The sequence below is a fragment of the Zea mays genome, chromosome 7 (genome assembly GCF_902167145.1).
Source record: "Zea mays cultivar B73 chromosome 7, Zm-B73-REFERENCE-NAM-5.0, whole genome shotgun sequence".
Taxonomy (NCBI): Eukaryota; Viridiplantae; Streptophyta; class Magnoliopsida; order Poales; family Poaceae; genus Zea; species Zea mays.
Window position 1 is genome coordinate 164,763,780 of NC_050102.1, and position 15,020 is coordinate 164,778,799.

The 15,020-nt window shown below is 52.3% G+C and overlaps 1 protein-coding gene across 1 annotated transcript; it reads right to left on the reverse strand.

Annotated features, from left to right (window-relative positions):
• Nucleotides 1-2,075: 2,075 nt before the first annotated feature.
• Nucleotides 2,076-5,787, reverse strand: LOC100286295 (peptide chain release factor 2). Its single transcript, NM_001159182.1, has 7 exons — nucleotides 5,509-5,787; nucleotides 5,204-5,281; nucleotides 4,871-5,091; nucleotides 4,407-4,610; nucleotides 3,265-3,480; nucleotides 2,963-3,149; nucleotides 2,076-2,572 (listed from the first exon to the last, which is right to left on the reverse strand). The coding sequence occupies exons 1-7, from the start codon at nucleotides 5,657-5,659 to the stop codon at nucleotides 2,280-2,282; spliced, it is 1,350 nt and encodes a 449-aa protein (NP_001152654.1). The 5' UTR covers nucleotides 5,660-5,787; the 3' UTR covers nucleotides 2,076-2,279.
• Nucleotides 5,788-15,020: the final 9,233 nt, after the last annotated feature.

Below are 15,020 nucleotides of genomic sequence, written 5' to 3' on the forward strand. Positions count from 1 at the left end.
GAGAGTTCCATGCACCAGGTCTCGAACGGGTAATCCATGTCAGCAACATGGGATGCAAGGAACATAGCGGGAAGCATTGGAGCAAGGAGCTGCAATCGAGGCCCATGTCCTATGCTTCATGGCGTTGTTTTAGTAGATGACATGGTGCTCGATGCTAACATTAAAGTGGGGCCTTGCACCATGGTTTTGAGAGCTAAGGTACAACCATGATGACCGGAGCTAGAGAAACCATAGCAAGGGCCCGAGAACACACAAAATGTGCACCTCGATCCGTTGCAACCTTCTTTAGGTTAAGTTGTATAGTGATAGATGGGCCAGAGCTGATCCTGGCTGCAGCTACGAGCCTAGCGTTCTCTTTGCAACGTTTTGAAATCGAGAAATAACAACATGAGCATGTGTTATTAAAGAAAATTAGCTGATTTAGATTTAAGAATCATCCTATGAAATTCTTTGGTTGAATGGAAGGAATTAGAAGATGAGGTGCATAGTTGAGGTGATGGGAAAGATAAAAGTCATATGTATGGCTTGGAGGGAGATCTTTCTTATTTTTCGAGATCCACCCTATAATATAGAGCTAAAAGCCAAAAAAAAAGTAATTTGTTTTTAGCCCTATAAAAAGAGAACGGTTAAAAAGTCAAATAAGAGGTGTCGAGATTTTTTCATTCTGGCATAGGGCTATTTTTTAAGAACCTCCCCTAGAGTATTGTCATCACAATAGAGTTAAACCATCAAATTTGGGATGAATTAGTGTGTGTTTTTTAAACTGCAGTAGTGAAATGGAAGTTATCTTTCATCTTATCCTATACACGTTATATTCATGTCCGTTTCAAATGTGGAAATGGAAAACACAAGATTTTTTTTAGAAATATAGATGGATGTAAGTTTAGCTCCTAAAGAAACGCTTAATGGTTAATGCAGAATGTCACGAAGAAACCCAAAGAGACAAAATCTTGTTATATAAATTTAAATATAGTGTTGAACAAGTAGGTGTAGCGGTGGAGTTCTATGATGGCAAATTTAATAAGTTTTTTTGATCCTGTTACCGGACAAAAATGCGTGGCGTGCTTAATTAGAGATTTTTTTTGAATCTGTTCAATTACGGATTTTTTTTGATTTAGATTGACCTACTTTCAATTCAGATGATGTTCAGCATTCCAACAATGCCGCGCGCTTTCTCGTTCTTCCAGAGTGTGAAGGAAGACGTCAAAAGCAGAGACCTGCTCGGTTGCAACCGCTCTGCTTTCACCATGTCGCAAGGACAGGCTGGATCTCCGATACACCAATCAGAATGACGCTATCAATGGCTGAAGCATGCGATGGCTCCTGCTTGGATGTGTTTTGGGTTCCTGATAACTTAGCAGATTAATCTTTGTACGAGACGAAGCATATTTAAAAACCCAGCGATGGATCGTGATGCTGTTTGAGATTCCTGAAATTTTCATGGAATCATGCTTTCCAACTTCCAAGCCGGGGTTATGCCGACTCCATGGCCGTTGACTAAGGATGTTTCCTTCATAAGAATGTAAAAGCTCATTTGCCTGCAATAACTGGAACAAAAAAATATGATAGCATGTTGTAATTATAGGGGTGATGATTTGGTATGGATATGAACCAAATCCTAAATTTTTTCTATAAGGCCCAATTTGTTTCGCTAGAATTAAATTTCATTTTAATAATTATAATTTAGACAAAACTAATTAAGTTCATATATTTATATATGTAATATATTTATATATTATCCTAAATCATATGAGAGAGATAGTTATATACTACATTTATGTTATAACGAAAAAAGTAGAAGAGTGTGATATAAGTTGTACATTGGAAAAATAACATGTAAATCTATAGAATTAATTTCTATCTCTCATCTCATGAATTTGAGATAGTCTTATATGATAACTTTAGAAAGTGGTGGAATGTCATATTCTAAAAAAAATAGTCTATTTTATTAGTAAGATTTCAATTCATAAAAAATAAAAGGAAACAAACGGAACATAACAAACATCTCATACCAACAAGAACCCGTATATTCATTTCAATACAATTTATGGAACTAGCAAGAGGTCTTTATCAAGTCATGCAATTCGATCAAACTCTTATTGTAGAACTCGAAGCAAAACCCATGTTTCCACTTCGATTCCTAGATCAATAAATACAATGCTAGATTGCTAGTGCTATGAAATTATACTAAATCAAGAGAGAGAGAGAGATGAAAAACTCATACTACAACATAATACAATGGATGTAAGTATCACTCATCGCTATGCTCCCCAACAAAATCAGCTGGTAGCTGCCGCAGTTAGCTTGTACTTAAGGTATGCTCTGATAAAGGGATCTAGCTCTCCATCCATTACGCCAGTGATGTCCGACGTCTCACACCCTGTCCTGACATCCTTGACGAGCTTGTAGGGGTGGAAGACGTAGTTGCGTATCTGCTGCCCCCACTCTGCCTTCACAATGTCTCCACGGATCTGCTTGATTTCTGATGCACGCTGCTCCAGGGCGATCACCAGCAGCTTCGCTTTGAGCCGGCTGAGGGCCTTTATTTTGTTGGCCAGCTGGCTCCTCTCCTCTGCAAAGTTGGACATTAAAAACAAATGCCAGATTTATCTCGTATTAACTGCAGTTACTTTGACTTCTTGATTTCAATTTTCAAAGATATTTCAGACATCCTGGCTACACAAAGTTGAAATAGCTTTTCTGCAAGAGTGGCAATCCAGCATTGGTAAAAGCTGAGAAGATTTTACCTATCAACTATGGTCACAATTCAGGGGTAGGAAGTTCTGGTACTTTCAGGAGGGCATCAATTAGTTTTTCACATCTTTTGCTTACCACCAATTCATTTACTACTTTTTTTTTTGCTTTTTTTTATAATCGATTGCCTAAGACCCAATGTACATAGAGAAGACTGAGTATGTTTTTGTTCAGCACAATACAAATGCAAACTGGTGTGAAATTATACCTGAGCAACGAACTGCAATTCCAGTTGGAATATGAACCATGCGAACAGCCGTTTCCACCTTGTTCACGTTCTGGCCTCCTTTACCTCCAGCTCTTGTGAAGCTTATCTCCAGGTCCTCTTCAGGTATGTCCACAGCCATGGATTCCTCTGGTAGAAGAGGCATAACCTCAACACCAGCAAAGCTTGTCTGCATAAAGTAGCACATATAGGAGAAAACTGAAAATTAGAAAGGTACAATATCTTTCACCTAGACAAAATGTTGATAAATTTACAGAATTGGAACAGTGCAATGCAAATATTACCTGCCGAAGCCCTTTAGCATTAAATGGTGATTGACGGACAATCCTGTGTGTCCCTTTCTCGCCAGAGAGATAGCCATAAGCATATCTTCCCTCTAGTTCAACAGTTGCTGATTTTATACCGGCCTCTTCACCAGGTGATTTCTCAACTACTCGTGTCTTATAACGCTGCTTCTCTCCCCATCTTACATACATCCTTAGTAACATGTCAGCCCAATCCTGCATAGATCAAACAATTTTTTTAGTAGGATACAAGCACACATAGAGTAAGCAAACAAATGCTTTTAAATGAAAATTTTGGTCATTGACATTCTTTCATGAGGTCAGTACATAACTATATTTTTTTACAAACATGCCAGACAGCTCCATATAATTAATTATATATAATACTCGTATGTACATATTGCAAGCCAGTAACATACTCCATGGACTAGCCATCTACAATGTCATCTCTGTATCATGGTTCATTGTGTGTACTTTTGAAGACATCCAAAATTCCAATAGTCATTATTTGACTACCTTTATTTTGTTATTAGTGCCTCTTCATAGTATCAAGATAACACTTATATGGTGACAGATAAGACTATGATCTGCATATGGAAGCTATTACAAAACTTATACTTCAATACTAACTCCATACCAAATCGTAAGCCGTTTTGGTTTTTCTAGACACATAACTTTTACAACGTACCTAGATATAGATACATAGTAAAAGCTATGTATCTAAAAAAGCTAGAATGACTTACAATTTAGAATGGAGGGAGTAATACAAAAACAAAAGTTAACAAGTTTAATTTCTTCTTATGCAAAGCACGAAATGACTAAGACTAACACATAAGTTTTTTCAAAAACCAAAGTATCATATTCAATCTTTTTAATGAATACACCATCTTGCCTAAAGAAAGTGGGTTTTTTAACTACTTTGTAAAAATAAGCCTATCTAGGTTTGTCCTAAGTGAAAATTTTAACTTTTACCATCAATATCTCAACTTCATATTAGACTGATGAGACAAGTTTGATACTACTAGATTCCTCATGAAGTATAATATTTCTAGTCAGCCTAATGAACCTATATTTCTGACCATAAGAAGTTAGACTTATTCTCAATCAATAAAGAAAAAAAATTAAACACAGTGAATGCCTACCTGAGCGTCAGTGCCACCAGCGCCAGCAGAAATATTAATTACAGCACCTTCCTTATCATATGGTCCAGAAAGAAGCTGTGTCATCTCAAAGTTGTCTAATGCCTTATTTAATGCCTTTATAATCTTTGAGGCCTCCTCAAGAAGACCAGTATCTATAGAATCTAATTCTTCTGTAAGCTTCACAATAGTCTCTGCTTCTTCAATCTACAAGTAGAAAAGAAACAGCACAACTAAGAACTAGTAGTGCAGTAGCTCTCATGCCAAATTGTTGACATATGTCACTCTTCTTCCTCGATAGCATGTATAATTCCAAACTGTTGCAAGAATATTTGCAGTAGATTCTTTTTGTTGTTGTTGTTAATTAGCTACCACAAGCTGTGCAAATATGCCATGTTGTTATCATACAAACTGTGAAATAGTACATTCAGTTCACTGGCAATGCCATGAGTGCTCACTGCTCAGACCTGTAACTTGAAATCGTTGAGAAGCTTCACTTTGTCTTTGACCTCTGTCAGAGAAACAAGTATCCCCTGTGCCTTGGAAGGATCATCCCATAAGGAACTATCACTGGACTTGTTCTCAAGCGAAGCGATATCCTCCTCGAGCTGTTGCAAACCGGCAGACTGCCTGACTTCATTGACACGCTCAAGAGCCAACTCAACATCCTTCCGCAAAATGTAGAAATCTGTCACAAATATCCAATGCTATCTGTTACGATCTGAGCGTCCGACAGAAACCTGGTGGACCGTGGACCTACTAGCACTGCAAAAAAGGAAGAATGTGAGCAGAGAGGTTACCCTGCAAGGCCCATTCTGCAGCCTCTGGTTCATCCGCAACGCTTGACTGGCTTCCGGCCCCAGAGGACGAGGATCGCACTGTGTTGACCCAAGTCTGTCAATGTTTCATCCAGAGAATAAGACGGCTAACAACGCATAAATGACAAAAATCTTTTTTCGAGCAAAAAAAAAGAATCAGCTGTAATCGTCTCTTAAAAACGCCTTTTAATCTTGCGCAGTACTTGAGCTTTAGAAGGTTCGGTTCATCGGTTGCAGATATATCACAAAACTATGTTTGACTGCACGAACGTATGAGATGAACTCACCAGAAACGTAGCTCCACCAGCGGCGGAGGTGGCTGAAAGAAACGGAGAAGGGAGCGCGTCCCTGGTTCGACCAACATCCAGCGGCGCAGCGCGTGTATTGAGCGGCAGCGACGCGAGGGGCCGGCAGAAGCAGCCGCGGGCAGTCAACCATGCCGCCGCGTGATGCGGTTGCGCACGGAGGAGGAGCGCGCGAGCAGACGGTGGCACGGTGCTGGGACTTTTGGAGGCGGCGGTCTGGGCGTCTGGCGGACGACGAGCCGCGAGCGGGCGAGCGAGCAGAGGCGGATTGGTGGGGCGGTGGGAGGTGGACGAGGAGGAATCAGAGCGATAAGGATCCGACGGTTGATATTATACTTGAAAATATTAAGCAATATATCAATTGTTTCATAAATCATAAGTAAAGATTACTCTAATCAATTAGAGATCTCCAACAAGGTACCACAAAATAGTGCCCCTAAAAATCAAAATACTACATCATTTCATATATTTAGGGCATTAAAAACTAACTGAGCTCTAACAAGTAAACTCTAAATCATGTATTTTAGGAAGTAAATTATACAATTAGGAAAGAAAATATTGAAAATGATATAGAAAACAATAATACGGCGCTAATCTGAAGTGTAGTATATTTAAATCACTTTATGGTGTGCCTTAAGACACTGTTAGAGTTGTTTTTATGAGTTAAGCTATACGTTTTAAAATAGGGCACCCTCCTCTCTCTCTAGGGCTCTAAGTTAAAAACATCCATTTTGTATGTATGTATGTTCCCAGGAATATAGATGTCCATCTGGGCCGGGCCCACCGGGCGGCCCACGACACGGCACGAAAGTGGCCCGGCCCAGCACCGGCACGGCCCGGCTTCAATCGTGCCTGGGCTAGCCCGGCCCGTTCGCCGTGTCGGGCTGGGCCACAGAAATCGGCCCGTCGGGTATAGCCCGACCCGGCCCGCCTGAGGGGGAGGCACGCGGCGGCCCGGTTAGGTTAACCGGCCGCGCGCGACGCGCCCCAGTGGCCCAGCCCAGCAGCCACACCCCGCCGCCGCATTTACGGACACAGCCTCAGTGTCGCCCTCGCCTCGCCAGTCGCATTTACGCTCTCGCCCTCGCCTCGCTCTCTCGCCCTCGCCTCGCTCTCTTGCTCTCTCCGCCCGAACCCTAATCTCCTCTCCCCTCTCTGATCTGCGGTTCGCCGCCGTCCGCCGGTGTCTCCTGTGCTTGGAATCAGTTGCACGTCGGTCGCCCGCGCCGTGCTTGGACATCTATACTTCCTCTCTGTCCTTACCTTCCTCTCCCGGTCCTCTCCCTAACCCTAATCCCCTCCGGTGTTCCTCGCTCCACGGATCTCGGCCATCGTCCGTCGTCTCCGGTGCTCCGACTGGTGGAGTGGTGGTTGGCTAGCTTAGTTGTTTGCCTGATGCCTGATGGCTTATTCTTGTAATGAACTCATGGACTGTACTGTATCTGTATGAACTTATGCCTTAGGGCTTAGGAGCTGTGGCTGTACTCTTTTTTCCTTCTTAGGCTTTTTTCTCACGAGGTGTGAGTTTTTGCCTAAGAAGGTTTTTAATGAGGCAGCCATTGCACACAGCTCCATAATTATTTGTTTCCATATTTTATGTGTGCTTGTGTTTTAGTATTTAGAATTTTAGAATTTTCCAGAATTTTCCAGATTTATGTGTGCTTGTGTTTTTTCGGGCCAGTGGAGGGCACGGCCCGGAATGGCCCAGAGGCTTTCGGGCCAACCCGGCACGTTTTTGGCCTCTCTGGGCCGTGCTTGGACACATGTCCTGGCCCGTGACCCGAACCGGCACGGCCCGAGTCAACAGCGTGCCGGGCCAGGCACGACCCTGTTCGTGCCGTGCCTAACCGGGCTCGGGCCGGGTCCGTGCCGGGCGGCCCGGATGGACATCTATACCCAGGAATAGCTCCCTCCAAATGTTCACGTTGCGCCTGAGGTATTGAACCGGAGACATAAGACAATTTTGTCAAAAAAAACACTAGGACTAGTTTGTGAGCACCATTTTTCTGAGGGATTTTCATTTTCTCAAGAAAAATGAACTAATTTCCTTTAAAAATGAAAATAATATAAAAAAATATGGTTCCCAAACTAGCTTGTAATGCGCATGGGCCATCTTCACCAAGACCCCTGGAGTCCTCGTCATTCATGTGAACATCTGAAGCATACCAGGCGGCAGTGCGCCATACATACCGATTTATTAGTTAAATAATCCCTATGTTCCAAATTATAATTCATTTGACTTCTTTTGACAAGTTTGATCGACTCGTCTTTTCCGAAAAAATCAAACATTTAAAGTCATACTTAAAGTATTGTCGGAGACCATAATTAGGGGTACCCTCAAGACTCCTAATTCTCAGCTGGTAACACCCATCAGCATAAAGCTGCAAAGGCCTGATGGGTGCGATTAAGTCAGGGATCAGTCCATTCGAGCGACTCGATCATGCCTCGCCCGAGCCTAGCCTCGGACAAGGGCAGCCGACCCCGGAGGATTTCCGTCTCGCCCGAGGCCCCCCTCCAACGGCGGACACATCTCCGGCTTGCCCGAGGCCCTGCCTTCGCTAAGAAGCAACCCTGACTAAATCGCCGCACCGACCGACCGAATCGCAGGAGCATTTAACGCAAAGGTGGCCTGACACCTTTATCCTGACGCACGCCCCCCGGCAGAGCCGAAGTGACCGCCGTCACTTCACCGCTCCACTGACCGGCCTGACAGAAGGACAGCGCCGCCTGCGCCACTCTGACTGCAGTGCCCCTTGACAGAATAAGACTGACAGGCAGCCAGGCCCTGTCAAAGGCACCATAGGAAACTCCGCTCCGCCCGACCCAGGGCTCGGACTCGGGCTAAGTCCCGGAAGACGGCGAACTCCGCTCCGCCCGACCCAGGGCTCGGACTCGGGCTAAGTCCCGGAAGACGGCGAACTCCGCTCCGCCCGACCCTAGGGCTCGGACTCGGGCTCAGCCCCAGAAGACGACGAACTCCGCTCCGCCCGACCCTAGGGCTCGGACTCGGGCTCAGCCCCAGAAGACGACGAACTCCGCTCCGCCCGACCCAGGGCTCGGACTCGGGCTCAGCCCCAGAAGACGACGAACTCCGCTTCGCCCGACCCCAGGGCTCGGACTCCGCCCTGGCCTCTGCCGAACGTTCTCCGCCTCGCCCGACCCAGGGGCTCGGACTCGGCCTCGGCCATGGAAGACAGACTCGACCTCGGCTTCGGAGGAACCTCCACGTCGCCCAACCTAGGGCGCAGGCCAGCCACGTCAACAGGAAGCGCCATCATCACCCTACCCCGAGCTGACTCGGGTCGCAGAGAACAAGACCGGTGTCCCATCTGGCTAGCTCCGCTAGATAGGCAATGATGGCGCCCCGCATGCTCTGTGACGACGGCGGCTCTCAGCTCTCTTACGGAAGCAGAAGGACGCCAGCAAGGACTCAACCGCTCCGACAGCTGTCCCTCCGCCAGGTTCCATCGCTCCTCCGACGGCCACGACATCACACCAGCTGGGTGCCAAAATCTCTCCGGCTGCCACATCGGCATGTACTTAGGGCGCCAGCTCTCCCCCGCTAGACACGTAGCACTCTGCTACACCCCCATTGTACACCTGGATCCTCTCCTTACGCCTATAAAAGGAAGGACCAGGGCCCTCTTAGAGAAGGTTGGCCGCGCGGGGACGAGGACGGGACAGGCGCTCTCTTGGGGCCGCTCGCTTCCCTCTCCCGCGTGGACACTTGTAACCCCCTACTGCAAGCGCACCCGACCTGGGCGCTGGACGAACACGAAGGTCGCGGGATTCCCACCTCTCTCACGCCGGTCTCCGGCCGCCACGCTCCTTCCCCCCTTCGCGCTCGCCCACGCGCTCGACCCATCTGGGCTGGGGCACGCGGCGACACTCACTCGTCGGCCCGAGGGACCCCCCGGTCTCGAAACGCCGACAGTTGGAGCGCCAGGTAGGGGCCTGCTGCGTGTTGACGAACAGCTTCCCGTCAAGCTCCAGATGGGCAGTCTCCAGCAACCTCTCCGACCCGGGACGGTGCTCCGTTTCGGGAGTCTTGAGTTCATGTCCTTCGACGGCAGCTACGACATGATACTCCTTCCACCGCCGCGCGACAACGACAATGGCGGCCGACAGCCCGCCCGCCGGCGGCGGAATCGACGACGTCTTCCCCGTGTGGTAGAAGAACAACATTCGAGCTCGCCCCGTCCTCTCCCCCGCCAACGGAGGAGGAGGCGGGGCAACCAAGGCCAAGCGGGAGGCCGCGCCTCGTCGGCTGTCGAGCGAGTCGACGTCCCCAGCGCCCCAACGGGGGGCGCGTCGGGCGTCGACCTCGCGTTTGAGACGAAGGCGAGCGCCGTCTCCCCGCGACACGCCAATCCCGAGCAAGCGGACGACGCCAGTGCGCTCGCGGAGAGCTTGCAGGACGTCGCCCTCGTACCTGAGACGACGGTGCAATCAGTCCCCGACGTGACTATGTCGCTGCTCGTCGACCGAAAGGTACCGTCCGATTCCCATCCTACGTCATTCGGACTCAGCCTCAACCCGCCTAGCGACCTTGCTTTAGCGGGCGCTCTCGTAGAGGCGAGATCAAACCCTCTGGGGTTTCGCATGCGGTCGCCTTGGGACCGGCTGACGGACGTCTCGACCTACGGGCCCTCTGGGTCCGAGGAAGATGACGACCCCAACATCTGTTGGGATTTCTCTGGATTTGGCAACCCCAGTGCCATGCGGGACTTCATGACCGCATGTGACTACTGCCTCTCCGACTGTTCCGACGGTAGCCGTAGCCTCGACGACGAGGACTGCGGCCCAAGTCGCGAATGTTTCCACGTCGATCTAGGGGATCCCTCCGAAGGCAATCATCTCGGCATGCTGGAGGACGGTGATCTCCCTAGGCTGGTGCCTCGCGCTGACATCCCACGGGAGCTAGCTGTGGTCCCCGTTCCGGCGGGGGGTCACGACCCACAGCTCGAGCAAGTCCGAGGGGCGCAGGCCAGGCTCGACGAGGGAGCAGGAGCGCTTGAGCCGATCCGCCGGGACGTCTGGCAGGCATGGGCGGGCCAACCCCCGGCCGGAGAAATGCGTCACCTGCCCCAGGGTCTCCAGCACCGCGTCGCCGACGACGTCAGGGTCAGGCCGCCACCCGCATCCAGTGGGGTCGGTCAGAACCTGGCTGCAGCAGCGATGCTTCTCCGCGCGATGCCGGAGCCATCAACCACCGAGGGTCGGCGGATCCAGGGAGAGCTCAAGAATCTCCTGGAAGGCGCTGTGGTCCGACGGGCCGAGAGCTCTGCCTCCCGAAGGCAGGGATACCCCTCGGGACCTCATGCCGCAACTTCCCGATTCATGCGGGAAGCCTCGGTCTACACCGGGCGCACGCGCAACACCGCGCCTGCAGCCCCGGGCCACCTCGGCAACGAGCACCATCATCGCGACCGTCGGGCCCACCTCGACGAGAGGGTGCGCCGAGGTTACCACCCCAGGCGTGGGGGACGCTACGACAGCGGGGAGGATCGGAGTCCCTCGCCCGAACCACCCGGTCCGTAGGCCTTCAGCCGGGCCATCCGACGGGCACCGTTCCCGACCCGGTTCCGACCCCCGACTACTATCACAAAGTACTCGGGGGAAACGAGACCGGAACTGTGGCTCGCGGACTACCGCCTGACCTGCCAACTGGGTGGAACGGACGACGACGACCTCATCATCCGCAACCTCCCCCTGTTCCTCTCCGACACCGCTCGCGCCTGGTTGGAGCACCTGCCTCCGTGGCAGATCTCCAATTGGGATGACCCGGTCCAAGCCTTCGCCGGCAATTTCCAGGGCACGTACGTGCGCCCCGGGAATTCCTGGGACCTCCAAAGCTGCCGGCAGCAGCCGGGAGAGTCTCTCCGGGACTACATCCGGTGATTCTCGAAGCAGCGCACCGAGCTGCCCAACATCACCGACTTGGATGTCATCGGCGCGTTCCTTGCCGGCACCACCTGCCGCGACCTGGTGAGTAAGTTGGGTCGCAAGACCCCCACCAGGGCGAGCGAGCTGATGGACATCGCCACCAAGTTCGCCTCTGGCCAGGAGGCGGTCGAGGCTATCTTCCGAAAGGACAAGCAGCCCCAGGGCCGCCCATCGGAAGATGCTCCCGAGGCGTCTACTCCGCGCGGCGCCAAGAAGAAAGGCAAGAAGAAGTCGCAAGCGAAACGCGACGCCGCCGACGCGGACCTTGTCGCCGCCGCCGAGTACAAGAACCCTTGGAAGCCCCCCGGAGGTGCCAACCTCTTCGACAAGATGCTCAAGGAGCCGTGCCCCTATCATCAGGGGCCCGTCAAGCACACCCTTGAGGAGTGCGTCATGCTTCGGTGCCACTTCCACAGGGCCGGGCCACCCGCGGAGGGTGGCAGGGCCCGCGACGACGACAAGAAGGAAGATCACCAAGCAGGAGAGTTCCCCGAGGTCCGCGACTGCTTCATGATCTACGGTGGGCATGCAGCGAATGCCTCGGCTCGGCATCGCAAGCAAGAGCGCCGGGAGGTCTGCTCGGTGAAGGTGGCGGCGCCAGTCTACCTAGACTGGTCCGACAAGCCCATCACTTTCAACCAAGCTGACCACCCCGACCATGTGCCGAGCCCGGGGAAATACCCGCTCGTCGTCGACCCCGTCGTCGGCGACGTCAGGCTCACCAAGGTCCTTATGGACGGGGGCAGCAGCCTCAACATCATCTACGCCGAGACCCTCAGGCTCCTGCGCGTCGATCTGTCCTCCGTCCGAGCAGGCGCTGCGCCCTTCCACGGGATCATTCCCGGGAAGCGCGTCTAGCCCCTCGGACGACTCGACCTTCCCATCTGCTTCGGAACGCCCTCCAACTTCCGAAGGGAGACTCTGACGTTCGAGGTGGTCGGGTTCCGAGGAACCTACCACGCGGTACTGGGGAGGCCATGCTACGCGAAGTTTATGGCCGTCCCCAACTACACCTACCTGAAGCTCAAGATGTCGGGCCCCAACGGGGTCATCACCGTCGGCCCCACGTACAAACACGCGTTCGAATGCGACGTGGAGTGCGTGGAGTACGCCGAGGCCCTCGCCGAGTCCGAGGCCCTCATCGCCGACCTGGAAAGCCTCTCCAAAGAGGTGCCAGACGTGAAGCGTCATGCCGGCAACTTCGAGCCAGTGGAGACGGTTAAGGCCGTCCCCCTCGACCCCAGTGGCGACACCTCCAAGCAGATCCGGATCGGTTCCGGGCTCGACCCCAAATAGGAAGCAGTGCTCGTCGACTTTCTCCGCGCGAACGCCGATGTCTTCGTGTGGAGTCCCTCGGACATGCCCGGCATACCAAGGGATGTCGCCGAGCACTCGCTGGATATTCGGGCCGGAGCCCGACCCGTCAAGCAGCCTCTGCGTCGATTCGACGAGGAGAAGCGCAGAGCGATAGGCGAGGAGATCCACAAGCTAACGGCAGCCGGGTTCATCAAAGAGGTATTCCATCCCGAATGGCTTGCCAACCCTGTGCTTGTGAGAAAGAAAGGGGAGAAATGGCGGATGTGTGTAGACTACACTGGTCTCAACAAAGCATGTTCGAAGGTTCCCTACCCTCTGCCTCGCATCGATCAAATCGTGGATTCCACTGCTGGATGCGAAACCCTGTCTTTCCTCGACGCCTACTCAGGGTATCACCAAATCAGGATGAAAGAGTCCGACCAGCTCGCGACTTCTTTCATCACGCCCTTCGGCATGTACTGCTATGTCACCATGCCGTTCGGTTTGAGGAATGCGGGCGCGACGTATCAGCGGTGCATGAACCATGTGTTCGGCGAACACATCGGTCGCACGGTCGAGACCTACGTCGATGACATCGTAGTCAAGACGAGGAAAGCTTCCGACCTCCTCTCCGACCTTGAAGTGACATTCCGATGTCTCAAAGCGAAAGGCGTCAAGCTCAACCCCAAGAAGTGTGTCTTCGGGGTGCCCCGGGGCATGCTCCTGGGGTTCATCGTCTCCGAGCGGGGCATCGAAGCCAACCCGGAGAAGATCGCAGCCATCACCAGCATGGGGCCCATCAAGGACTTAAAAGGCGTACAGAGGATCATGGGATGTCTCGCGGCCCTGAGCCGCTTCATCTCACGCCTCGGCGAAAGAGGCCTGCCTCTGTACCGCCTCTTAAGGAACGCCGAGTGCTTCGCTTGGACCCCTGAGGCCGAGGAAGCTCTCGGGAGCCTGAAGGCGCTCCTCACAAAGGCGCCTATCTTGGTGCCTCTAGCTGACGGAAAAGCCCTCTTGGTCTACGTCGCCGCGACCACTCAGGTGGTTAGCGCCGCGATTGTGGTCGAGAGGCAAGAAGAGGGGCATGCATTGCCCGTTCAGAGGCCAGTTTACTTCGTCAGCAAGGTACTGTCCGAAACCAAGATCCGCTACCCACAAGTTCAGAAGCTGCTGTATGCAGTGATCCTGACGAGGCGGAAGTTGCGACACTACTTCGAGTCTCATCCGGTAACTGTGGAGTCATCCTTCCCCCTGGGGGAGATCATCCAGTGCCGAGAGGCCTCAGGCAGGATCGCAAAGTGGGCAGTGGAAATCATGGGCGAGACAATCTCGTTCGCCCCTCGGAAGGCCATCAAGTCCCAGGTATTGGCGGACTTCGTAGCCGAATGGGTCGACACCCAGCTACCGACGGCTCCGATCCAACCGGAGCTCTGGACCATGTTTTTCGACGGGTCGCTGATGAAGACGGGAGCCGGCGCGGGCCTACTCTTCATCTCGCCCCTCGGGAAACACCTACGCTATGTGCTACGCCTCCATTTCCCGGCGTCCAACAATGTGGCTGAGTACGAGGCTCTAGTCAACGGGTTGCGGATCGCCATCGAGCTAGGGGTCAGGTGCCTCGACGCCCGCGGTGACTCGCAGCTCGTCATCGACCAAGTCATGAAGAACTCCCACTGCCGCGACCCGAAGATGGAGGCCTACTGCGATGAGGTTCGGCGCCTGGAAGACAAGTTCTACGGGCTCGAGCTTAACCGCATCGCTCGGCGCTACAACGAGACTGCGAACGAGCTGGCAAAAATAGCCTCGAGGCGAACAACGGTTCCCCCGGACGTCTTCTCCCGGGATCTGCATCAACCCTCCGTCAAGATCGACGACTCGCCCGAGCCTGAGGCGCCCTCGGTCCAGTCCGAGGAACCCTCGGCGCAGCCCGAGGTACCCTCAGCTCGGCCCGAGGCGCCCTCGGTTCAGCCCGAGGTACCCTCGGCCTCCGAGGGCGAGGCACTGCGCATCGAGGAGGAGCGGAGCGGGGCCACGCCTGATCGAAATTGGCAGACCCCGTACCTGCAATATCTCTGCCAAGGAGAGCTACCCCTCGACCGAGCCGAGGCTCAGCGGGTAGCGCGACGCGCCAAGTTGTTCGTCTTGCTGGGTGATGAGAAGGAGCTCTACCACCGCAGCCCCTCGGGCATCCTCCAGCGATGCATCTCCGTCGCCGAAGGTCAGGAACTCCTGCAAGAGATACACTCGGG

What these genes read in the sequence shown, in the direction of transcription:
- LOC100286295 (NM_001159182.1), bottom strand. Translation starts at nt 5,659, where the DNA reads ATGGTTGACTGCCCGCGGCTGCTTCTGCCGGCCCCTCGCGTCGCTGCC. An exon ending in TCAACGATTTCAAGTTACAG is followed by an intron (nt 4,611 to 4,870) that starts GTCTGAGCAGTG and finishes TTCTACTTGTAG; the next exon opens with ATTGAAGAAGCAGAGACTAT. An exon ending in AATTGCAGTTCGTTGCTCAG is followed by an intron (nt 2,573 to 2,962) that starts GTATAATTTCAC and finishes CCAACTTTGCAG; the next exon opens with AGGAGAGGAGCCAGCTGGCC.